General features: G+C 41.7%; 2 protein-coding genes across 5 annotated transcripts in view; both read right to left on the bottom strand.

The window, feature by feature from the left end:
* TAF2 (TATA-box binding protein associated factor 2) overlaps nucleotides 1-4,062 on the bottom strand; it is a 98,699-nt gene extending 94,637 nt beyond the window's left edge. For all 4 annotated transcript variants that reach the window (XM_072774335.1, XM_072774336.1, XM_072774334.1 and 1 more), the window contains exons 1-2: nucleotides 3,663-4,062; nucleotides 3,144-3,197 (exon numbers count right to left, since the gene is read on the bottom strand). In XM_072774335.1, the coding sequence (XP_072630436.1) occupies nucleotides 3,144-3,197; nucleotides 3,663-3,746 (138 nt within the window). In that variant the 5' untranslated portion in view covers nucleotides 3,747-4,062. The remainder of the gene's footprint in view (nucleotides 1-3,143; nucleotides 3,198-3,662) is intronic.
* A 1,218-nt stretch (nucleotides 4,063-5,280) lies between these two features.
* DSCC1 (DNA replication and sister chromatid cohesion 1) lies at nucleotides 5,281-21,918 on the bottom strand. The gene is made up of 9 exons (XM_072774339.1): nucleotides 21,582-21,918; nucleotides 19,296-19,464; nucleotides 16,239-16,373; nucleotides 13,603-13,693; nucleotides 12,363-12,501; nucleotides 11,627-11,679; nucleotides 11,264-11,418; nucleotides 8,577-8,725; nucleotides 5,281-5,879 (listed from the first exon to the last, which is right to left on the bottom strand). Exons 1-9 carry the CDS (start codon nucleotides 21,758-21,760, stop codon nucleotides 5,771-5,773), a joined length of 1,179 nt encoding a protein of 392 aa, XP_072630440.1. The 5' UTR covers nucleotides 21,761-21,918; the 3' UTR covers nucleotides 5,281-5,770.
* Between the last annotated feature and the right edge of the window lie 4,267 nt (nucleotides 21,919-26,185).

Genomic DNA, 26,185 nt, shown 5'->3' on the forward strand with positions numbered 1-26,185 from the left:
AATAGATTTGTGATGGTGAAAGTTGGAGTGACTGTTCTCACTATTGTATCGAAAAAACACTGAAGGAATTTTTGCTGTCTTTATAACCTTGGATTCAGTATGTTTGGCCAGTAGAAAAATATATCCATGAGGACACACAGTCATGGTTCCATTACATTGGAAACTAAGACTGTCCCTTGACCGCTTTCAGTTACTCATGCTACCAAACCATCAGGCACAGAAAGAGGTCATTATAGCAACAGGAAGGACAAATCCCAATTATCAAACAGGAACTCATGTTCTGCTTATACAGTAGACAACACTTACATCTGCAGTTCAAGGGAATTCATGGAATGCCTCTTAGGGCTCACTTGACTAATAGCCCCAACCAATGGAAAACTGCAACCCAGGGCAGGTCAGGACAAGCAAGGACACAGATCCTAAAGAAATGAAGATCTGGGTCAGACCAACAGAAATGTCAGCAGAAGAAAAAGGAAAAATGGAACAGGTAGAAGAACAAGGAAGCTGTGTTTAGCAACTTTGGCCTTGACACCAGCTAAAGAAAGCAGGGGCTATAGCAATTAAGTTCCACACACTCTCTTACCTACTTTTCTTTCCACTATTTTGTATGAAAGATACTGGTGGTAGCTAATACTTTCGGTAGGAATAGAGCTAAGCTGCCATATCTTCATACGAACTCATGAGGTGAGGGACTAGCAAACTCCCCAAAGGGTCAGACAGTAAATAGGCTTTGTGGGCCACACAGTCTCTGTCACAAGTACTCAACTCTGCCACTCTGGAGCATTCCAAAGTGCTCCAAAGCACTTTAGACAATGTATAAATAAATGGGTGTGGCTGGCTGTGCTCCAATAAAACCTGCGACAAAAATACGTAGTCAGCCATTGCCGACCTCTGGAATAGTCGATAAGACTTTGTTAAATTCCCTGTGTGGGACTACTAGCTTTTCATCTCAACAAAAAGCAAGAGAGGATGGTTTGGGAGCAAACAGGTGGACTGTTCTAGATATTCTCCTTTTGCCCCTCCTTCTCCACCACAGGAGTTACATTAATTGGCCACTAGCCCTTTAGCTTCCCGTTGGGGTGGTCAAATGGGAAGCTTGAGGAGAAAACTGGAGAGCAGAAGGAAAGTGAGTTCATTACATTTATCCCTCCAGGATACTTGCTGCCTAGCTGAGGGAGGCAGTAACTTCATTCTTCTACCAAAGACCACACCTTCTATAAGGTGACACTTTCCTAAAGCTACCATAGTCTACTATACTCTAGTAACTTCTGCCTTCCTATGTTCTTTCAGGTTTAGAAGTGGTAACTGTTCCTTGTTGCTAACCTAGTGTGCCTCACCATATCTTCTCTTAATCCTGTTTGTTCTAAATAGTCCTCTTACTACTTTCCCTCAATTAATCTGTATGAATATGCCATTTACTTCCTTCTAGGACCCTAACCCATACACCATCCGACCAATTTTTCTAGTGGAAAACTCCCAAATCATTCACAACTCCTTGCAAACATTCTTGTAAGAGTCATCTGCAATTCTTTCCATCTATAATTTTGGCGGGACAGAGGACGTGGAGAGGGGAAACAGCAGACAGAAAGGAGCTGCAGGTGACTCTTAGAGGTCTTCAATTAAAAAATGGCTCCATCACTTCCTAACTTTATGTCCTGAAGAAAGTTACTTAGTCTCCAGTCTTTCAGGTGCTTCAATTTTTTAAAAAAGGATTAAAACAGTATCTACTTCATGGAGTTATTGTAAAGATTTAGTGAAGTCACACATATAAAACCTTGGAAAAGTTTCATGCATAGTCTGTACTCAATAAAGGTTCACTGTAATTCAGCCAATCATGTCAATTCTATTTCTACACCATTTTCATATAGTTATCTTCATTCAAGGCTTCATCATTTCTCCCCAGGATTATTACAGCAACTTCTTAACTAAACTCTCTATTTCTCATATCTTCCCTACCCAATTAATACAACATAACACACCTAAAGTATCCTTCCATGAAGTACAAGGTAAATACAGTTGACCTCTGAACAACACAGGCTTGAACGGCACAGGCCCACTTATATGTGGATTTTCTCCCAATACAGGGTGGTACTGTAAACTTATTTTCCTTACAATTTTCTTAATAACACATTCTTTTTCTACCTTACTTCATTACAAGAATACATTCTATAATAAACAGACGAAATATGCATTAAGCAATTTTTCATGTTACTGGTAACACTTCTGGTCAACAGTAAGCTATTAGAAGCTAAGTTAGTTTCTGGGAAGTCAAAAGCTATACCCGTATATTTGACTGTGTAGGGGGTCAGGACCCCTAACCCCTACATTATTCAAGGGTCAGTTGTAATCATATGTAAGGAATATTGATAGAGAAATTCCTTAAATATGGAGATGGGACTTAGTGAACCTTTAAGGATTCTGTGATTCCTACGGTAGTTTACTTTTCTATTTCACTATACAGCCCATCTTAAGTAAACATATGCATACAGGGATAACAGTTGCGGAGGGATGTTCAGCAAAAAGACAAAACAAAACAAAAAAACACCAAAGACAGTTCACTAAGATTTTGTCTATTTAATACAGGTCTCCCTAAATTAAGTACTTAGGTAGTCATGGACTGCCCCAGAAGAGATTATAAATGCAATCTAAATATATCAAAAGGATAGGGTGGTGTTTACTAGATTCCAAACACCTCACCTAAACCTTTATAAAGCAACGACGCACCTAAACTAGGTCAGCCGTGAATCAGAAAACAAAACTGGCCTCTTAGCAGCCAAGTTAAGTCAGAGGGCGTGCTAACCTTAATTTTTTTCCACAAAAAATGTTCACTATGGGGCTTACTCTTGTTTTATGCACAATTCTAAAATGCTTGGTAATAGAGACTTCCATATTCCACGACAGATTAAACAGAATAAAATGTTAACCCAGAAACAAAATAGAGAGAGAGAGAGAGAGAGAGAGAGAGAGAAAGGGAGATCTGAGGAGGCAGCCAGGAGAGCAGCAAGGCTATGCACCCTGAAGTCACACAGGTCTGAATTCTAAATCTTACCTATTCTTGAAACATAAGTCACCTGGAAAGAAAGTTCCTGAATATCGTAAAGGCAGAACTTGTTACTGTTTATCATCGTTGACTATACACTTACCACAACCGATTTTCTCTGGAAGTTTATGTTGTTGATGCAGACGACCTGATGGGTTGTATACGGAAAAAGAAAAAAAAAAATCCTATTATTAAACAAAAACATAATTCTACCCAAACAGAGACAAGAGGTTCTAAGCAGCTCACAATCTTATCTTCTACAATCTTGCTAATTAAGGTAATTGCAGGTTTTATCAACAGTCACAAAAACAGATTTCTTTGGGAAAAAAAAAAAAAGCAAAACACAACACAACTAGGTACCATAAGAAAAACACTTATTGACCTGCAAGGGATATTAAAACTGAAAAAAAAAAAAAAAAAAAAAAAGAGGGGGATATTAAATCTGTTCAACACCACTGCCACCGAAAACCATTCATAGGGTCCTACAAACAGCATTCCCATGGGGGAGCGGGCTCCAGTCTCCCACTACATTTCTCAGGCCCCCTAAGGCAGCTTCGAGCAATCACAAAATAGAAGGAAAAATAAAAGCCAGAAGAAAAAAGGAAGATGAAAAAAATACTTATAATTTATACGGCCTTGGGCTTTCAAAGCCCTTGTCTCCTTTCTTCCTGTTCATTCTGGCGGGCTCTAAACCAGTAGGCGGCATGAAGCGCTCCCACCGAGCTGGGCTGCGCGGCTTCCCCGCTTCCCGGGGGGCGTCGGGGCATTACCAGCCCCCGGCACCTCTCGCTCCCCGCTCCCCCGCGCTCCCGACAGTCATGCCCCGCAGCCAGGGGTCCCTCGGCGCCCGCGACCGGCCGCGTCCGATCCGCCGCCCCCCGCTTCAAACTCGCTTCCCCGATTCGGGTCCTTTTATCCGCCTGCGACGGGCTTGTCACGAAGATGCTACTCTCAGCGACCGCCCCACGGCCCCGTCGGCCGACATCTTGCCGGTCACCTCTGACCTGTGGCGTCAGCGGAAGTGGGGCGGCTGCGGGGGCGGGAGCCGGAAGCTCTGCGTCAGTGGGTGGGGCTTGCGCGGGAATCTGGGAGATTTCGCCTTTGGCTTTCCGTACATCCGCAGCACGAGGTAAGCTGAAGTTGAGGGAATATATGGGGGTTTGCGAAGAGCGCGGCGGAGAGTCGGTGGGCGTCTGGGTAATCAGGCCTTCGTGGAACCAGGAGACGCCGGGTCCCGCTTGTGGGCTGAGCCAACGGACGCCCCGAGCGCTTTGGACCCGGTGACTTGAGCTGTGCAACGTGTAAATTAGACCCCGGGTAGTCAAACTCCGACCCCGGAGTCCTCCCTTGGGTTCCGGCACCTCCGGACTTTTTAAGTGGTTGCACATGGTTAGAACACAATTATTGAAAAGAGACACTCTGGGGCCACTGGCATTGGCAGTTCATGTACAAGAGAGTAAAAAGGTGTGAATTTCAATAATAGTTAAATGTTAGGTCACGTGGATTACCCATTAACTTTTCTTTTTTTTCCATCTTGGACCAGATTTATCTTTGGCCTAACCCCTCGAAGGGTGCTGGTGACAAGGGTACTAGCCAAGTTAAAATTAATTTGGACTCAAGTCTAAATGAATACAAATCCGGGAATAAAGTCATAAAGGAACTTTATCAAGCATGCCAAAACCCACTAGAAATTGCTTGTAGTTTTCCGCTATCGCCCGTGTCAGTGTCTTCCACTAAGGGGATAACAAACCGCCCTCTTGGTATTCTTGACAGAAGATGGAGGATCAAATCCATTTCGTCCCAAAATTCACGTTGACATCAGCCAGGCGACACAGCAGCTATTACCAAGCCCATTTCCTCCATGCAAAGGACTCATTTAGGTAACAGAATCTAGTGACTCCCTATTTTAGTGGAATGTTGAAAGTAGAGGGGAAGTCACTTGTGAAATGACATCCAAGTGAATAAATCATTTCTAGGAAACGATTACTATTTAGTTCTCTGAAAAGCCTTTATTTTTATTTTTTAAAGATTTTATTTATTTATTCACGAGAGACACAGAGAGGCAGAGGGAGAAGCAGGCTCCCTGAACGCAGCCTGATGCAGGACTCCATCCCAGGACCCTGGGATCACACCCTGAGCCAAAGGCAGATGCTCAACCACTGAGCCACCCACATGCCCCCTCTGAAAAGTCTTTAAATTTGTTAATGGTTAGAATGTCAAATCCTAATAAGAAGATGCAATTATTTTTTATTTTTTTAAGATTTTATTTATTTAATTCATGAGAGACAGAGGCAGAGACACAGGCAGAGGGAGAAGCAGGCTCCATGCAGGGAGCCCAATGCGGACTCGATCCCGGATCTCCAGGATCACGCCCTGGGCCAAAGGCAGGCGCTAAACCGCTGAGCCACCCAGGGATCCCCAAAAGATGCAATTTTAAATATAAAAAAGGGAACACTCTTTCTATAAATAAAACCATACAGACTTAAGATATACTAAATACAGGAAACAACACTGTATGCATAATGTAAAAATAACTTGAAAGACATAGAAATATCCCGTTACATTTAAGGGAAAGAACAGTAGTTTCAAAATGCTTAAGATCTGGAGAAAAAGGCTTCAAAGCAATAGGTTTTTTAAAATCTGGAATACAAATATATTCAAGAATCTTTTTCTTAGAATCATCAGCGTTTATGAAGCAACTTTAGTCCCAAAGAACAGACTGTTATTCTTTTAAGAAATGGGCCTTCTTGAGTTGTAAACTTTAACACCATTTTGTATTGAAGATCGAGAATATTTGGTGAGTAATGCACCTATTGTTTGCTTCTCTCCACACAAATCTCTGTGGGAACGATAAAAAAAAAAATGAATAGCATTAATATGTTAGGGAACATAATATTCACAGTGCTAGTTATTTATATCTCTCTTGCCTAAGTATGTGTGTTTGTGGGAGAGATAGGGTAGGGAGTAGTCACTAAGCCTAAATTGAACTAGGTACTTTACATATATTACTTAGTTTAACCACAGAAACAGTAAAAGTAATGTATTATTTAACCCTACCTTAGATATGAGGAAGCTAAGCTCAGGTAGTAAAGGATGGAACCAAACTTTGCTGCTAATTCTGCATGACTTCTTAGTCCATTTGTTTTCCCCCATTACATCACACAGCCTCCAAATTAGAAATATAAGCCATGGGATATAGGAAGGTCTAGGCACAGAGACCCTGGATCCTAGGCTACCTGTGTGTGCTTATCTGTGTTACCTACCCCCCCTGAACTTTAGCTTTGTCTTCTGTACCCCAAAGAGGAGTAGGACTTCACCATACAAGGTGAAGGTAGAATGAAAGGACATGGGCTGGAGAGGGAGCAAAGGCAAGGTCATACAGGGCCTTAATGAACATGGAAAGGAACTGTGATTTAATTCTAAGTATAAAGAGAAGTCACTAGGAGGGTTTTAATTAATGGAAAAGCAGAATGTGATCTAAGTTTTAAACAATGGAGGCAATGAGTTGATTATGGAAGCTAAGTGGTGAGTACATGACAGGTTCACTATATTGTCACTTTTGAATGTTCAAAAATTTTCAAAATAAAAAGTTTAAAAAGTGGGACAGGGAAGAGGAAAAAACTTAAGTAGAGAGACCAATTCAGAGCCAGGAACTAGATGAGCCATTAGGATTTGCTCCTACTTTGAACCAGGGAGAGAGAGAAAAAGACAAATATGATTCCCGGACTTTTTTGCTTGAGTAGCTGAATTAATGGTCATGTTACTGAGAAGTAGAAGATGGAGTTAGGACAAGGAGGAACCACAGTTCTGTTCCGAGCATGATATCCAGTGGAAATGTTCATTAGGCAGCTAGATAAGAGAAATTAGAACTTAAGGAAAAGATCAAGGATGAAGATAAAATTAGGAAGTCATTAAATTTAATTCCAGGCCTAGATGAGGGCACTAAGGAAAAAAATATAAATGAAAAAGCAGATGGTCAAGAATAGTCCTAGAGCACACCAACACTTGAAGACTGGGGAAAAACAGGGAGACATGAGCAAAAGAGACAGAAAAGGAGCTGCCTTGGGAGAGAAGGGACACAACTGGTGTGTTTCAAGTAGAAAGTGATCTACAGTGTCCCAACAGTGCGAAGAGGCCAAGTTAACAAGGACAGACAAGTGACTACTGAATGTAGAAAGATGGATGCCAACAGGTTAAGGATAGAATGGGAGACAGAAACATAAATGAGTACACAAACTTTTCACAGGAGTTTCCTGGAAAGGAAAGCTCATCTTATTGTACTTTAAGAAGAGCAATACTACAGAATACCTGATGGAAATAATCCCTGCAGATAGGGAGACATCAATCACGCAGGGGAAAGGGGATAACTAGAGGATATATGTCTTTAATAAGGCAGAGGGATGATCCAGTGCAGAAAGAGGATTGGCCTTAGCAGCAGGGACAGTTCATGCACTATACATGAAGGACTGCAAAGGGAGTGTGTATGTGGACACAATACAAGGACATAATGCTGGCAGGTATGGCAGTAGGAAAGAAGTTATCCTGGGCACATGGGTGGCTCAGCAGTTGAACGTCTGCCTTCGGTTCAGGGCATGATCCCGGAGTCCCGAGATCAAGTCCCATATCAGGTTTCCTGCAGGGAGCCTGCTTCTCCCTCTGCCTATGTCTCTGCCCGCCCCCCTCTGTGTTGCTCATGAATAAATAAATAAAATCTTAAAAAAAAGTTGTCCTTGTCTTTTCTCATCTGTTTGCATTTCCTCAATAAACAAGGCCACAAGCTGAGGGTGAAGAGGAAGATGGAAATTGTGATGATATGAAAAGCAGAATTATGAAAGCCAAACTCCAAGGGCAGAAAATTTTCATACAGAAATGGGGCTTTGCCACGGACACTGCTAAGTACCATTTAATCTCTTAAGACTGGCAAGTGCCATTATGTCTTTTTCTCCAGGAAATTTCACTTGCCCGCATGTAGGCATAGAGTAAGCAGAAAACTTGGGTTTAATCTTTGTAGATTTTTGCCAGAGAGTTCTAACAAGAGGGAGAAAGGGTTGTGGGAGCAAACCATGCACAGTAGACGCTAGAGACCCCAACCAGGAAATCCAAACTGGGTAGAAAGAAGACTTGAAAGGTGAGACACAGTGAAGAGATGGTAGCATTAGTGCAGCTGAGGTCCTGTAAAGAGTGACTAAAGAACTAATTTGTTCTTCTGCAATCTGGCATCTATCAAAATGTTAAAGCAATGTGGCAGAAAAGATAGGAAGTACCGATTAGAGAGAGTGCTTGCTTTGGAGTCAGAGTGGGGTATGTAGTCTGTCCCTCTAAGAGCTATCTGTTGTAGGAAGGAGGGCAGAAAAGTGGTTTTAGACGCAGGATGAGGAAGAAACACAACACATTCCCCACCTCCAGAAGCAGAAGTTATGAAGGATGAGAGAAGACAGCCACCACTTGAAAAAGTTTCAAAGGAAGCCATGTCCTCAGAGAATACTCAAAAAATACTCAAAAGAACCCTCAAAGCCCATTTTAGTACATTACTTACTGAATATATGGAGCTATGTCTTCTTCTGTCCACTTTTCCCTTAGAGAGAATAGACTGTTAAAACGTTCTTGATTATCCTCAGGTAAATCATCTACTTTTAGCAAAAATATGATTTCTGGTCTCGAGTGTCGATCCACCAAGGCTAAACCCTATTTTAAAAACGAAATGAAAAAGGTCAGTTAAAATAACGGTCTAGTGTTTAAATAGGACTCATTCTTTTGCCGTTAGGTTTAGCGGGGCCTAAGCCGTTTAAAATGTCAGCTACGTTTAAAATGTCAGCTACGGGTAACTTGACACAAACTACCCACAGACCCTCAATGGCCCTTTTCATAAAAAGAATTCCATTAAACAGTGAATTCTCCTCTTCCCTTCTACAATTTGCCTTCCACTGCTCCATTTATTCAGGATAGCTTGGGTTCAAGGTCACCCATGACCTGTCATTGCCAAATCCAGTGGGCCCTTTCCTTGGATCTGCTGCACTGTTTTCTTTGTTAATGTTGCTTCATCTCTCTTTGAACCTCCATCTCTGACCATCACTGTCTCATTGTTTTCCTAATGCAACATTACAGTTTCCTGGGTTTCTACCCTGATCCTTCAACTTGTCTGTCACTGTCCTTTGTGGTTCAACTCGCCTCAACTGAACCTGTGACTGCAAACACCACTTACTTGTTAATGACAGTAACATATGCATCTTCAACTCAAATCACTCTTCCGAGGATGAGCACACGAACTCCAGATCCAAAGCTACCAATGAGTTCCTTGTGTTTGTTACCCAAAACTGCTCTAGTCCCATGATCCTACGAAACCATGAGACCTGGGCATTATCCTAGGTTCCATTATTCAAACCCCATACCTATGAGATCAATCAATCCTACAGATCTTAAGGCCTCAACATTTTCCCATCCATTCTCTATCAACTATTTCTTTGGCCAGTACTTTACAGTTAGGAGTACTGTAAGTGTAGAGAGTCTGGAGATTTCTCCTTTTTCATAATCTAACCAACCTTCCATCCAACCATCCTCAATGTCAGTGTTCTTTCCAAAAGGCAAAGTTCATCAGGTAGCTCTTCTGATGTCACTAAAAGGCCCAAAGAGCTTTCTAAATAAGAGTGAAATTCCTTAGCACAGACCATAGTGTCCCTCACTGATTCGCCAGCACCTTATATTCTAGTCATGGATCCCTACCAAAAATGCCCCATTTGTATCCCTCCATGCCCTGGAACATGCTCTCCTGGATCTCCATCTCTGCCCTTCCATCTAGAGAATTAATAGTTCATCCTTTCAAACCTGGCAGCTAAAACAGCTATTCCTTCAGAAAATCATCCCCAATAGACCAGTCACATGGTTAAGTCCCCTTTCTTTGCTCCCATAACAACCTGTATATGCCCTTTCCATGACACATCACCCTACATTATAAAAAGAGATTTATACATGTAATGTGCACCGCCCCCCTTGCCAGAGCCCAGGCTGAGGACGCTGATGGCACGTTGTGTGATGTTTTCTCCTCAGCATCTAGGATGGCGCCTAGACATAAAAGGAACTCTGTAAATATTGAGCAAATCCTTTCACAATTTAACAAATACTTACTGAGCATACACTATATGACAGGCATATGGCATATGTATTGGCAAGCAACAGTGAACAAAATTCTATCAAAATGGAGACTGGGGAACACACATATTAAACAATTTCCCAGAGCTAAGCGATAAATGCCATGAAGGAAAAATACATGGTGCTATGCCAAAATAAAACAGGAGGCATTTTTTGAGAGTAAGGAAAAGCCTCCTTGAGGAAGTGACTGAAGGATGAATAGAAGGCAGCAAAGTGAATTTACTAAGAAGGTCATTCTAGAAGAAAAAGCCTTGTGTGAATGTCCTAAGGTAGGAGAAAGCTTGATCTTGAAAATCTGAAAGAAAGCTGGTATGCAGTGAGGAGAGAAGGAGGAGAGATGGAGCTACGGGGGAGACGATGAAGCGTTTTAAGGCCAAGATACGAATTCTGGATTTTTTATCTTATACACTATGGGTAACCATTAAATAATAAAGCACGACATTCATCTAATCTGACTGGCATTTATTTTTAAGCTTTTATTTATTTATTTACTTGAGAGTGAAAGAGCATAGGAGAGAGAGGGAGAGGGGGAGGGAGAGAGAGAGAGAGAGAGAGAGAGAGAGAGAGATCACAAGTGGGGGAGGGGCAGAGGGAGAAGCAGACTCCATGCTAAGCAGGGAGCCAGACATGGGACTCGATCCCAGGACCCTGGGATCATGACCTGAGCCAAAGCCACCCTGGCCCCCCGACTAGCATTTTTAAAAGGTCACTCTCTTTAGCAGCACTGCACAGAATGGATTAGAGGATTAGAGGTGGGCAAAACTAAAAATACAGAGGGCTTGCTCTTTACAGCCAGACGAACACGGACAGTTTGGGCTACAACAGTGCTGGTGGGAACAGAGAAGATGAAATACACCAGGCAAGAAGCAAGGATTAACTGTACATGTGCCTGAGAGATCTGAGGTGACAGAAATGTTCTAAAATTAGTGATGGACTGAATGTATAGTGTACTCCTGATGGAAATGATGGCGAGGAAAATAAAAGTGGCTCCAAATTCAGTTGCAATAGATTGCATGTCACCCGGTAACTAACAAGACTTCATTGAGTTATGGTATCATGTGTCATTGCTAACCTTACCTTAAGCTGATCAAGACTAGTTATCATTCCTTCAGGCACACTCTGTTGCCACACTTCTTGAAACTCAGCAAGATTAAATTTCACTGCATTCTGAAGTAGCATCTGTGCTGTTGCTCTGCATATTTTATCAGCACTCAATTCAAAATAAACTTCACCTAAGGAAAAGGTAGCCGACAATTTCACATTTTCTTCTGATAATTCAATATACTACTACTGTTCCCTTTTCCCCAGTGTAATTTCTCAAAAAATTACACACAACTCACCTCCCACAAACACATGTAGTTCTTGTTTTTAACAGGCACACACTTCAGAAGGGCATACCAATTCTAACACACACAAGTTAAAATACTTTCCAAATCTTACCTTCCTCTATATATTTCTTTCCATAACATTTAAGACAGTGTTCAATCATTTCCCTGAAAATTTTAAAACACTCATTTGAATAGTTATCACATTTTTTATGCATTATATCTTATAAAAACTTAAGATATAAGTTTGAGATTTGAAATACTAAGTGACTTTGGTTGCTAAGTAAAATTTTACATAGGAACTAACAAAAACATACTGGAAGCTACTACATGCTAGGCCCATGCTAAACATTTTTTCATGAATTATGTGAGCATACATTTATTATAAGTTAGCTTAAGCATAATTCTTTATATTTTTTATGGTTGGAAAAAAACAGAGATGACGTACATTTATTCAGCCCAGTGACCAAAACTCCTAAGTCCTTCCTGGTCATGTATTTTTAAAATTTTCATAAGATATCAAAATTACAAATGGTCTATGCCCTAGGTTTAGTTCCACCCTAGAATATATTTTTTCCTTTTTTTTTTTTTTTTTTTTTAAAGATTTTAAAGATTGAGAGAAACAGAGAGAGAGAGAGAGTGCATGTGCACATGTCAGCATAAGCAGGAGGGGTAGAGAAAGAAGCAGGTTCCTTGCTGAGCAGGGAGCCTGATAGGGGCTCAATCCCAGGACACTGGAATCATGATCTGAGCAGAAGGCAGACACTTAACCAACTGAGCCACCGAAGTACCCCAATAACTTTCTTTCCTTTAAGGAAATTGGGAGGGACAGTGATAAAAAAAAAACTTACTCTGGCTCCAATGGTCCAAGTTCCTGAAGGCATGGATTCAAAGGAACTTTATCAAAGGACCAAGATTCAGAATCCACAAGCTGAGTTACATGATTCAGAAGTTTCATCTCATAATCAAAATCAAGAATCCTCCAGTAACCTACAAATTCCAAAAGTAATAGTTACAAAGGACATTTTAAGCAAGTTAGTGTGCTTTTGCCCAGGACAAAAAATTGATACTCAAAATCTTAGCTTTCTTTATAAGCAATGCTCCTTTTTATGCTTTCCTCCTAATCATTATAAATTTTGTCTTTAGAGAAACTAAGTGGTTTTTAAAAAGTGCTTTACATATGATTTGCACTGATCTTTTTTTTTTTTTTTTTAGTGCTTTAATAATTATCTCAGAATAATCTTGCCAATCCAACTAGAAATGTGGAAACCTGTAGCTGGTACAGTGATTTCATTAGAACACTGTACCAATAAGATAAAGGCTGTAGGTTTGATATCCCACATGGTGATCTCCACCCTGGGGCATTGCCATGGTTCTAACTCTCATCACAGTTGTCTTTTAGGGGTGTTCTCATGCTCATAAAGAAACCTAGATCACTCAAGAATCAACAGATGCACAACATGAACCAATGGCAAGATAAAGGCTGGGTATCAAGATACCTTTCCTATTCTGGTGAAAGATCGCAGAAATCCCATCTTATCATTGAAGGCCCTACCACCAGCCCTGGAGAAACAAATCAAGTACAAATCCACCATTTTCAAGGGAGAATGTTACTATTGCTATTCTGAAAAAGTAAAAGCAACATTAGAAAAGGAAATGTATGATGTGCATCTGAGAAAGAACACTAGAAATAATCTATGTACCCCTTGACACATACCAAAATTTTATCCTTGTCCATGCAAAAAGTGAAAAATGCAAAGGTTGCATTAAAATCCATTGGTTTCTAACCTCAACATTCATGGTATCCATATACCATAGCAATTAACAAACAGCAGGCATCCATAATTAAAAACTATTTCTTATGCTTAGGATCAAATGTGCCTCAAGAAAAAGCCATGTTAAGTAGTGGTTGGAGTCACTGGTCACACTTCTTCATGTAAAGATCACATGTAGTCTTTAAATACAATACAAATATTATCATCTTTAAGCCCAAAAGAGATTAAATAAATAGTATGCAATGGATGAAGAGGTCCATAAATTTCTCTGATACTCAATTCCATCTTTATTAATAATTATAGTACATAATGCTACCTTCAATCTCACAGGCATTTAGAACTTGTAATTGGGTCATTATTTCTTCCTCGCTTGCCTGAATTTGATCCAGCAAATCTTCGGTTGTATACTGAAACAAGAAAAAAAACCACAAAAAACATTTTAAGGCCTTTGAAGATTTTGTTTTAAATAGACTTAATTTTTTAATTTTAATTTTTTTAAGATTAAGTGTGTTTTTACTTATTCATTTGAGAGAGAGTGAGAGCACAAGCAGGGGAAACAGAGAGAGGAGAAGCAGACTCCCTGCCGAGCAGGGAGCCTGATACAAGGGCTCAATCACAGGACTCTGGGATCATGACCTGAGTTGAAGGCAAACGCTTATTGATCGAGCCACCTGGGTGCTGCTGAAGAACATTTTTTTTAGACTCCTTGAATTTCGGGGAATAAATACATAGAACAGACTGAGTCAATATTTATACTATAGCTCAATTTCTCTATTTAAGACTTTATTTAATCTTAAAAATCTTAATCACAGAGAGAGGGGCAAAGACACAGGCAGAGGGAGAGGCAGGCTCCCTGTGGGGAGCCTGATGTGGGACTTGATCCCAGGACCCTGAGCTGAAAGCAGATGCTCAACCACTGAGCCACCCAGGCGTCCCTATAGCTCAATTTCTTCTGAAAATATATAATGATTTTTATACGAAGTCTTAGAAGAAAATAATGGGTAAATTTTTGTGATGTAGAATTTAGCAATAGTTTCACAGATAGGACACCAAAAACACAAGAAACAAAAGAAAACCGATAAATTGGACTTTATCAAAATGAAAAACTTTTGTACTTCATCAAAATATTATCACACAAAAGGAAAAATATTGTATGATTCCACTTGTATGGGATATTTAGAATAGTCAAATTTACAGAGATGAAAAGTAGAATAGTGATTGCCAGTGGAGGTGAGGCAGGGGAGACTGGGGGGTTGGTGTTTAATGGGTATCTAGTTTCGACTTGGTAAGATGAATGGTTTCTATGGATGCATGGTAGTCATGGTTGCAGAACAATGTAAATATACTTAATGCCACAGAACTATTCAAATAAAAATGGTTAAGATGGTAAACTTTATAGGATGTACAATTATCATAATTTAAAAAATCAAGAGTGAAAACACAACCCACAAAATGAAAGAAAATTGAAGCATATTACATATCTGATAAGGAACTTGTATTTAGACTATATCAAGAATGCTTCTACAACTCAGTAATAAAGAGCCAAATAACCAAATTAAAAATTGGGCAAAGGAATTTCCGAATCAACATTTTTAATGAAATATAGTCAGAGAAGCACATAAAAAGATGCTTTAACATTATCAGTCATTAGGGAAATGCATATCGAAACCACAATGATACCACTTCAAATCCACTGATATTGATACAAAAAAGACAGATAATAACATGTGCTGTCAGAGATGGGGAGAAACTGGAGCCCACATATAATAGGAATGTGAAATGGTACAGCTACTTTGGAAAACAGTTCCTCAAAAAGTTATAAAGATGCCCATCAATCCCATTCTTATGTACATACCCAAGAGAAATAAAACCATAGGTCCACTAGAAACCTGTACATGAAAGTTCACAAGCTTGTTCTTCATCATAATCAAAACAGGAAACTGCCCAAATTTCTATCAACTAACGAATGAATAAATATGATATATCCATAAGATGGAGTATTTTTAGCAATAAAGAGAAATAAACTACTGATATATGCTACAACATGAATGAACCTTGAAATCATCATGTCAAGTCAAAAAAGCCAGTCAGAAAAGGTCACATATTATATGACTCTATCCATATAAAATGCCAGAAGAGGCAAATCAGGAGACTGAAGGTAGATTAGTGGTTGCCTGGGGCTGGTGAGAGAAGGAACCACGGAAAGGTAAGATCAGAAGGTTAACAGTTAAGATTAGAAGGTATAGGGTTTCCTTGGGGTGATGAAAATGTTCTAAATGTCACTGTGGTGACTGACCACACAGCTCTGTGAATATACTAAAACCAGTGAATTAAAGCCGCTTTAAAATGAGTGAACTGACTGGTATATAAAATTGTATCTCAATAAAGTGGTTACCAAAAAAAGAAAAAAAAAAATCAATCAGTGGGAAAAAAGAAAACATAAATAGAGCCTTTAGAACACCCGTATAGTTCTATAATTTTGAATTACATTAAAAACCTTAGAATTTTTTTTATTTGACTTGTAAATATTTTTCCGTATTCCCAGGAATCAGTTAATTCTCACAGAGAATAAGAATATTTTCCATTTCCATAATGTCTTTTCTTAAGAGCCATAAATTTTTAATTAAATAAAAATTAATTTAACTTCTAAAAATCGTATTAAATAATTAGGAACATGTGAAGCTTTCAGCTCCATAAATGACATGATATCTAGGATTTGCTTCAAAGTACTACAGAAAAAGAAAAAAGAAGCAGGGGGACAGAAGCAACAAGATTGACAAAATACTGATAAAAGTTCAACTGAGGGGTAAATATATGGGGGTCTCTCTGCTTTGGGGTATGTTTGAAATTTTCATAATATAAACACTCAAAGTAAAAATGTCACTATTAAGTGCCTCTAATTATAGTTCTGTTTTTTAAATTTCAAACAAAATAAATGAAAATAAGTCTTACTTTTGAATGATTTGAATCCTTTTCTTTTTGACTGTCAGGTCCTTCATAGGTGTTTTCCATCAAAAGTTTCTTTAGCTTCTTTAATTTGGGTCGGCATCTTCTTAATTCCCAATAATTATTAGAAAAATCAAAGATCTGGAAAATATAAATATACAACCTTTTAGGGGCCATTCTAAAAGAAAATGTCATACAAAATTTCAACCAACTCATCTGCTCTCAATAAGAAGAGAGAGCCAAGTATTCTGCTTTCCATTGAGAAGGCATCCTCCAGCATCTCAAGCAAATGGATGGGTATTTTCAGGGAACATCTTTTCCAACCCCAATAAGACGACACTGACAACACAGTAAGGAATCAGTCATCGAGCTCAATATCTCAAGTGTACTCTGGAAACTAAGGTATGACCAGGAAAAGAATGATCAAGATGGTGTCAGTTCTGCAAACCTGATGGAAACAATAGGAAATGAATATTTCTAGGCTGAAAACAGAAAATAGAGACATGATCACAGTCTTCAAGTAATGAAGGGATATTTTTTTTTTAATTTATTTATTTATTTATGATAGTCACAGAGAGAGAGAGAGAGAGAGAGAGAGAGAGAGAGAGGCAGAGACACAGGCAGAGGGAGAAGCAGGCTCCATGCACAGGGAGCCCGACGTGGGATTCGATCCCGGGTCTCCAGGATCCCGCCCTGAGCCAAAGGCAGGTGCCAAACCGCTGCGCCACCCAGGGATCCCTGAAGGGATATTAAGGGAAAGAGGGAGTATCCTTGTTCTTTGTTGCTTATTGTATCAAAATCTAAGAAAGTTAAGGAAGAAAGACATCTTTTCAATGCAAGAACTTCCTAGAGTTGCAGCTAATTCTTTATTGGACTTGTGAAATAGTGAGGCTCATCACTCAGAGCAATCCAGCTGACAGTGGCTACTTGATGGGTGAATAAGATATCCCTCTCTACTTCTGGGACTTGCCAGTGTCTAGCATTTGGTAGGAAGGGGCTCAATAAGTGGTTTACATAAATAAGGGGGGGGGGGAGCTGAACTGGATTATACGTGGAGTACCTTCCAACTCTAAAATGCAACGTCAGGAGATGCTTCCACTTTCAAGCTAGGACAAGGCTTGATTTACAAGACGAGGCCCAGACCTGATGGTGAAGCTGCTGAATCTGAGGATTCCAAAAGAGGAACTTAAGGACCAAACCAAAAAGCCTGAGTTCATCCACAGTCATGAACTTGACAGCCTGTAGGCTTCATCCAAAGCACAGATGTTGGTGCGTGCTTTGTATGGTGTGGAAAGGATAATAGAGTTGAAATTAGTTGCCGATGTGGAAATATTAGATTTTGTCCCAAGATCTAAATGTCAAGGCTTTCTTGAAAACAAGATTTCCGAAGATTTGGCAGCTCTGGGCCTGCTTTCCCACAAGGCCAAGCTGTGGCTGCCCACCTACATGGGGCTTGTGCTCTTCAATTTGCCATGGACTCCACCATTCTGTATTACTGCTGAGACTGGTATCCACTACCAATTTATCAAAAAATAGCCTGTTCTGCCCATGTGCATTGCTTACCTAGACCTTCCAGGCACCTGAAGTGCAACCACAGATTAAAACTTTAGTTGGTAGATCTTTGAGGTGTCTGGGTGGTTCAGTTCGGTTAAGCATCTCCTGTTGACTCAGGTCATGATCCCAGGGTCCAGGTATCAAGCCTCATATCAGGCTCCCTGCTCAGCAGGCATTCTGTTTCTCCCTCTCCCTCTGCCCCTCTCCCTGCTTATGCTTTTTCTCTAATAAATAAAATCTTAAAAAACAAACTTGAGGTGTTAGATCTTCATTGCACTCTACCCAGTCTCAGTGCACAGAATTCTCAGAGGCACTCCCATATGGTTATATTCCTGCAGAACACCTACAAAACAGGTGTTGGATGGGAAAATAACATTTTATAAAAGACTGAACTGCCCATATTTCTAGTTAATTACAATTGAAACACAGTACCCTAAAAAACCAAAATAGAAAATTTACTGAAGTTCTTCTGTTCTAGCAACATCATAGATCACTGAAATTTCTCAGTATTTTCCCTTATCTGTATCCCAATTCTAAGGCAATAGTTAGCCTAAAGTCACTCTGAAGAGAATTAAGGGCTGTGTTTTGATCATGATGTGTGTAATAATCTAGCCAGGAGGGAAACTCCTATTTGGTATCTACTATCAGTAGTCTCCATAATAATTAAGAATTTGTTATACATGGTTAGAGACAGTAATGAGCTAAACCAACCTCAAAGGTGAGAAACACATCTGCTGCCTCAAAAACTCAAATTTCTTCATTTCTCCACCTCATAAACAGGACTTAAAGCATTAGTTGCGGTTTGAGAGTCTCTTTTCAAAACATAGCTACAGCAAGACTTACTAAAAATAGGTAACAGGGACGCTGGGTGGCTCACTGGTTGAGCATCTGCCTTTGGCTCAGGTCATGATCCCAGGGTCCCAGGATCGAGTCCCACATCAGGTTCCCTGCATGGAGCCTGCTTCTCCCTCTGCCTAGGTCTCTGCCCCTGTTTTTCTTTCTCTCTCTCTGTGTGTCTCATGAATAAATAAATGGATTTTTTTTTTTTAAAGGTAACACTTTTAAAATATGTCACCTAATAACAAGCTTACCCTGTTGCAGAAAATGGTCATCTTGTCTAGGACTTAAAAATCCAATAGGGAAAGTAAGACAACTTCACAAGACTCCAAATAAACGATGCTGAGAAATTTTAAATTTCATTAGAGAACTTTTCAATGATTAAAAAAATCTGTAGGTGTGAAATGCATAGAGATTTATTTATCATGTTAGAGGGGATGGAAGAGAGGCAAAGGGGCAGAATCTCAAGCAAACTCCCTGCTGAGCATGGAGCCCAAATTGGGGCTTGATCCCACCCCCCCTGAAATCATGACCTGAGCCAAATCCAAGAGACAGATGCTTAACTAACTGAGCCACGCAGGTGCTCTGACCAACACCTAAAGATTTTAATTAAAGGCAATATTAGCACCTGTGTTGTGATTCTCATATAAATTAGAAGGCAGGGAACAGTACCTCGGTGTGAATAATGTTACAATGTGTTTCTTCCATCTTCAGCTGGTCAGGAGTCTTACAACCAGGAATAAAAAGCAACATATTGGAAGTGTCTGCTATTCTCAAGTCATAGGTTTTGTCTTTACTGCACAGCACAGCCTGCTCATCTTTATCACCCCGAATCACAAGACTGCAGGAAATGGGAAGAGAAAATACATGGTTTATCGAGACACCAATGGACATCTTCATTACAAACAGTTCCAAAATCCTCTAAGCTTATAGAATTTAAAATTATATCCTGAAGGCTGTCTGGCCCCTGTTTTCACCACCCTTACACACATGTCGGGCTCACGGAGCAAGGGTGAGCCCAGGTGAAAACACAGGGGTACCAGGTGACCTTACTAAGGAAAAATAATTCAACACGGGCAAGAAAGATACAAAGAGGCCTAGAGGCCAAATATCACCACATTGTATCTTCATGCAAACTGCTGGGAAGAGCAAAAGAGAAGCATCAGGTAGCTTCCATCAGGATATCAATTTCCTAAACCATGTTAAAGCAGTACTTCTCAACCGTATGCATAGGCACCTCAGAGAATCCTGTTAAAAAACTGAATCCCAAACCTGCAAGTCTGGGATGGGACCCAGGATTCTGCATTTCTAACAAACTCCCAGATGATCCTTGGTCTTGGTTGCCACCTAAGAGTGGTTCTTGTTTTCTTCTGAATACCCCCTAACCATCAAAGAAGGATATCCTAGCCCACCGACCAGCTCTGTCACAAAGAAATTGGGACTTTATAAAGAGAACTGCAATGCTGAATGAAAAAATATGAAAAGCACACGTTTTTACAAATTGCAGTAAATAAGGTCTGACAAAGGCTCACAGGTAGAAGAGAGCAGGAAGAGGGAAAGAAGTGACCAAGAAGACTTAAGACAAAGATGATGAGGTTGATAAGGGCATAGGTTCTAGCAGTTTTGTTCATAAAATGTTTAACCTTCCTGTTTACTATTCACTTCTCTTAAATAAAAATAAAACCTGAAATAGAACGATGTGTAAATGCTTTTTAAAATTAAGTTTAAGTGAAGAGTGTTTTCATTTCGGAGCACCCATTCTTCAACATTTATTTCCACATTGCACTATCCCTGCTTCAATATTTTGTTTAAAGCAACTACCTGTCCCCTGGCAAAAATGTTTTTAAAGCACATTTCTAGGTCTTTCTGGATTGCCAGGTGGATGAATAGTAACTGGATGCAAAAAAGTCCGCAGACCTGAAGTCTTTTTCTTACCATGATACCCCCCCTCTCCCATCCAGCACAGCTGGAATGAAAACCAATGGGTGAGGCTTCCCTGGGCTCCCTTAAAAATCCTTTGTGGCTAGTAGGCTGCTCAGTTAACTCTAACACTGTCAGACGAGCAAATACGTAAACTTAAAGCCTAAATAGTTCAATTTAAAGGAATCTACAAGAGAACAAACCACCTAATAAAATACAGGTGTTGGAGGAAGGGTGGTGCAGAAGAGAAGCAAACCAGAGCCCCTAACTGCTAATTTCCAGGAGCTGGCTGTACGCAAAGTTGAGAGAAATGATTCTCTAGACTTCTCTATTTTTTAATTCAAGGTTTTGCAGCAAATCTGTGGCTGACCCAGAATCAGAAACAGCTTCAGATTTCCACTAAATAACCCCCAGTGGGTCTGGGTTTTGTTTTTTATTTTTTTGAAGGCCTCCCACCGGGACCAATTCTGTAAAACGGCTTTCAACTTATTCCCTACGGTCCAACCTGTTGTCTCAGTGGAATAAATCCAAGTAGAAGGCAAGGAGAACCCTACAAATGTTAGATAGTAGCCCTGGATTTTAAGCTAGAACGGCGAAGTGTTGAGTGCAGTTCCTGGCATCACTGTTAGGGTCTCCTCCAAAACTTCACAGATGTTCTATTTCCCGACTTGTTTCTGCAGACACACACACACACACCCATCGGCTGGCCCATCCTAGTACACACACACACAATCAGCAGGCCCATCCTGGTGTACACACACACACACACACACACACACCCATCGGCTGGCCCATCCTGGTACACACACACACCCCTCGATCAGCGGGCCCATCCTGGTACACACACACACCCCTCGATCAGCGGGCCCATCCTGGTACACACACCCCGCGATCGGCGCCCCATCCCGGTACCGCGTCAGCGCAGCTCCGGGGACCGCCCAGCAGCGGCGCGGCCTCCGGGCGGCGGGGCGCCCTCGGCTCAAATCCAGGCAGGTCCGCGGCCCAGGCCCCCGTCCTGGTCTCCCCGCGGGCAGTCACCTGTGCCCGGCCTCCAGCTGCTGGCACAGCGCGGGCTCCAGCTCCAGCAGGCAGGAGTCTCCGACGGCGGCGCCGGCCCCGGGGCCGAAGCCCAGGCAGTGCACAACCGGCAGCAGCTCGGCCGCCTTCAGCTTGGCGATCTGGAGCGTAGCGTCCACCTCCTCGCGGGTCCGCTTCATCGCCGCGCGGGCTCGGGGAAGGGGGCGCCGCACCCGGGGCGGGGGGGGGGGGTGCGGGCAGCGCAGGGCCGCTGAGACGGGACCGAGCTCCGCCAGCCGCCGGGGTCCTGCCGAACCACAGGAGAAGGGGAAGCGCCTTCCAAAAGCGCGCCCAGGCGGCGGGAGGCGTGTTTCCGGGGCGGAGCGAGCCGCGGGCGCGGCCCCGGGGAGGGGGGGGGGGTCCCCAGGGCTCCGCAGCGCCCGCCCCCGCGCACCGCCCCGCGCACCGCCCCGCGCGCACCGCCCGCCCGGCACCGCGCCCCTCCCCCAGCGCACCGCCCCGCGCGCACCGCCCCGCGAGAGGGAAACCTCGCTGTCCCGGGGCGCTCGGCGGGACGTCGCAGCTGCCACCCCGCGGGGCGCCTCGCGGGACCCTCGCCACTCCCTCCGCGGCCCCACCGCCCGTTTCCCGCCAGCGCCCCGGTTTCCGCGCTAGCAAAATAGCCTTTTTTCTTTTTCCTGCCAGGGGCGGGCCTTAGGATAAGCGCTCTGCATGCATGACTTTGAAAAAGATTTTATTTATTTATTCATGAGAGGCACACAGAGAGAGGGAGGCAGAGACACAGGCCGACGGAGAACAGGCTCCACGCAGGGAGCCCGACGTGGGACTCAGTCCTGGGACCCCAGGATCACGCCCGGAGCCAAATGCAGAGGCTCAATCGCTGAGCCCCCCGGTGCCCCTGCATGCGTAATTTTATACATCCTTCACCACTACCCTCTAAGGAGGTCACAGCACATCCCCTGTTGCAAACGAGGCCGGCTCCTGGCCCGCGGCGGCACAGCAGGAGGTAGTCAAGTCTGAATCCAGCCCACTGGGTAATGGATCTCAAAACATGCAACCGGGTTTTAGGCAAATACTTTGTTTTGTTTTTTAAATAAATTTATTTTTTATTGGTGTTCAATTTACCAACATACAGAATAACACCCAGTGCTCATCCCGTCAAGTGCCCCCCTCAGTACCCGCCACCCAGTCACCCCCACCCCCCGCCCCTCCCCTTCCACCACCCCTAGTTCGTTTCCCAGAGTTAGGAGTCTCTCATGTTCTGTCTCCCTTTCTGATATTTCCCACACATTTCTTCTCCCTTCTCTTATATTCCCTTTCACTATTATTTATATTTCCCAAATGAATGAGAACATACACTGTTTGTCCTTCTCCGATTGACTTACTTCACTCAGCATAATACCCTCCAGTTCCATCCACTTTGAAGCAAATGGTATTTGTCATTTCTAATGGCTGAGGAATATTCCAGTGTATACATAGACCACAGCTTCTTTATCCATTCATCTGTCGATGGACACCGCGGCTCCTTCCACAGTTTGGCTATTGTGGACATTGCTGCTAGAAACATCCGGGTGCAGATGCAGGTGTCCCGGTGTTTCATTGCATCTGAATCTTTGGGGTAAATCCCCAACAGTGCAATTGCTGGGTCGTAGGGCAGGTCTATTTTTAACTCTTTGAGGAACCTCCACACAGTTTTCCAGAGTGGCTGCACCAGTTCACATTCCCACCAACAGTGTAAGAGGGTTCCCTTTTCTCTGCATCCTCTCCAACATTTTTGGTTTCCCGTCTTGTTAATTTTCCCCATTCTCACTGGTGTGAGGTGGTATCTCACTGAGGTTTTGATTTGTATTTCCCTGATGCCAAGTGATGCAGAGCATTTTCTCATGTGCATGTTGGCCATGTCTATGTCTTCCTCTGTGAGATTTCTCTTCATGTCTTTTGCCCATTTCATGATTGGATTGTTTGTTTCTTTGGAAGTGGACCCTGAACTTTATGGTCAACTAATATTCGATAAAGGAGGAAAGACTATCCATTGGAAGAAAGACAGTCTCTTCAATAAATGGTGCTGGGAAAATTGGACATCCACATGCAGAAGAATGAAACTAGACCACTCTCTTTCACCATACACAAAGATAAACTCAAAATGGATGAAAGATCTAAATGTGAGACAAGATTCCATCAAAATCCTAGAGGAGAACACAGGCCCTTTTTGAACTCGGCCACAGTAACTTCTTGCAAGATACATCCACGAAGGTAAAAGAAACAAAAGCAAAAATGAACTATTGGGACTTCATGAAGATAAGAAGCTTTTGCACAGCAAAGGGATACAGTCAACAAAACTAGAAGACAACCTACAGAATGGGAGAAGATATTTGCAAATGACGTATCAGATAAAGGGCTAGTTTCCAAGATCTATAAAGAACTTATTAAACTCAACACCATAGGCAAATACTTTGGATTGGGAGTGAGGCCCTCGTAGAATGGGACAGGCAGTCTCACTGCTTTGGGCCTGGGACCATCATGTCTGGGAGACAATGGCTTGAACTAGACCCGGCCATTCACTGAGTACTCAGTGAGCTGAACTGGGTGTCTGGGTGTCAGGAAAGGGACCAAGACCCCCGTCCAGAGGACAGCAACCTTTCTGGGGCCGGGAAGGGCCTGCAGTCTCTTGGGAAGACAAACCTGCCTCTGCAGGATGCGCAAACTGCTCGCTCAGCTTTCTCTCTGATATTTTCCAGACCACATTTTACAGCGCCCAGAATGAACACAACGTTTTAGGAGGAAAACTCATCCTTATAGGCGTATGCATTATTAAGAGCTCATAAGAGCATAATGTGAACTCTCCCAGGGATCCTGCACCCTAGGCTGGCGACGCTTGCTGCGCATGAGAGAGGACACAGCCTGGAAGGAATATTCCACTGGTACTGGAAAGCAGACCCTGGTGAAAGGAAAAGAAGGAGATGGATGGGTGGAGGGGTAGGTGAGTCAGAAGTTAAATTGAAAGGAACTGAGTGGGCATTGTCTTGCAACTTCCAGGTGAAATTCTATGCAACTACAGAGTAGGATACGGGTGGTGCTTTAGTTGGTGGTAGAAAGGTTGGTTCCTATAATCTACTTCATTAACCTTTTTAAATACACCTGAATACAAGGACCCTGACGGAGAAAAATGTTGAGTATGTAGGCGATTGCCTGATGAGAAATTTATGAATTGGAAAAGAATCAACCATTGCAGGTGCTCTATTAACTGGAAGCAGCTTAGTGTAGGAAAAATGCTGGAATTTACATCAGACTCACCTCACCTGGAATCTGAACTCTGCTCTCACTAGTTTTGTGACCTAGAGCAGTTTACTTCATTTCTCTCATTCTTGCTTATCTGTAAAAAGAAGATAATACCTACATTCTAAAATGCATGGAAAGCAAATGATATTTTTAGAATGACAGCTTTTTGTTATTGTTAATTAGTTGTAATAAATTATTTGTTTTTAAGTAATTTATTAAAAATCTTATTAATATCACTTGTAACTAATAAATGATATCTGATTTTGTTATTCTGGCAGAGAGCTGGACCTTGGTTCCTCTCTTAAAATAGAACGATAGTTTGATTAATTCATCTTTTAAAATTCATTAATTAAATGAATTAATTTTTAATTCATTTTTTAAAAGCATGTTAGTAGATACATTTCTCTAAAGTAAAAAGAAAAATGTCTACACATTTTTCTTAACTGTTGGAGATTTGCTCAGTCATTCACCTGATTAAAGGAAAAAAGAAAAACTCTTTGTCAGGTAAACCATGAGTTACAGAAAACTTCAAAAGAGCCAACCATGTAAAATTGATACTGTTTCCATAAACACTGGAAGCTTGATTATAGTGTTCATAGAGTATGTTTCACAGTGTGAAATGGGAATTTTATTTAGTAAATCATAATTCACACAAGAATTACATATGAACATCTTTTTTGGTTTTGTGTCCTTTCTTCTTTGTTTTCATTATATTTTTCAAGAGTGCAGTGGCTTCCAGGCACTGCAGTAACTTAGAATGCTTTATAACTATGACCTTGGTGTGGGCTCTCATTTCCTATGACAGTGGCCTCCTACGGCCTAGATTTCCTTACCTTCTATTCCCCTTCCCACTGCCCATCTGTCTCCGTGCCACAGTCAGTAAATTTTCTAAACATAAGTTCTTTAATAGCATTACTCTCTTCTCGTGGATCAGAAACATCTCCCTCACCTTGAAAAGAAGCTCATACTCCTTCTGCTGGCTTCCAAGATTGTTCACGCTGGGTCCATGTTGCTTTTCTAGACGCTGCATCCCCAAGTGCTTTTTGTGTATACTATAGTCTAACCTACAGATGCCCCATGTACTCTCCTACTTTCATGTTTATGGGTGTTATGCGTGTATTTTTTTAAAATTTCAGTCATAATTCAAAAATTAGTACTTTCCACTAACACTGTGACTTTAATTCTTTTAAAAAATCAGGATATCTGGCAACAGGGGACTCATATTCCCACATAGCAACAATGAGCTGGAGCTCATGGCTTCTACATAGTTCTCTCCAGGCCTGTGCTAGGTCCTCTTAGTCTGGAAGTTCAAATTCTTCATTTCT

This window comes from Canis lupus, chromosome 14 (genome assembly GCF_048164855.1).
Source record: "Canis lupus baileyi chromosome 14, mCanLup2.hap1, whole genome shotgun sequence".
Taxonomy (NCBI): Eukaryota; Metazoa; Chordata; class Mammalia; order Carnivora; family Canidae; genus Canis; species Canis lupus.

Bases quoted from the DNA above. Each gene is read 5' to 3' on its own strand.
- DSCC1 (XM_072774339.1), bottom strand. From the start codon at position 21,760: ATGAAGCGGACCCGCGAGGAGGTGGACGCTACGCTCCAGATCGCCAAG. The intron at 13,694-16,238 runs GTAAGACTTATT...TTCTTGTTTCAG, and splicing joins AGGATTCAAATCATTCAAAA to TATACAACCGAAGATTTGCT. The intron at 11,680-12,362 runs GTAAGTTTTTTT...TAAAATTTTCAG, and splicing joins CTTGGACCATTGGAGCCAGA to GGAAATGATTGAACACTGTC.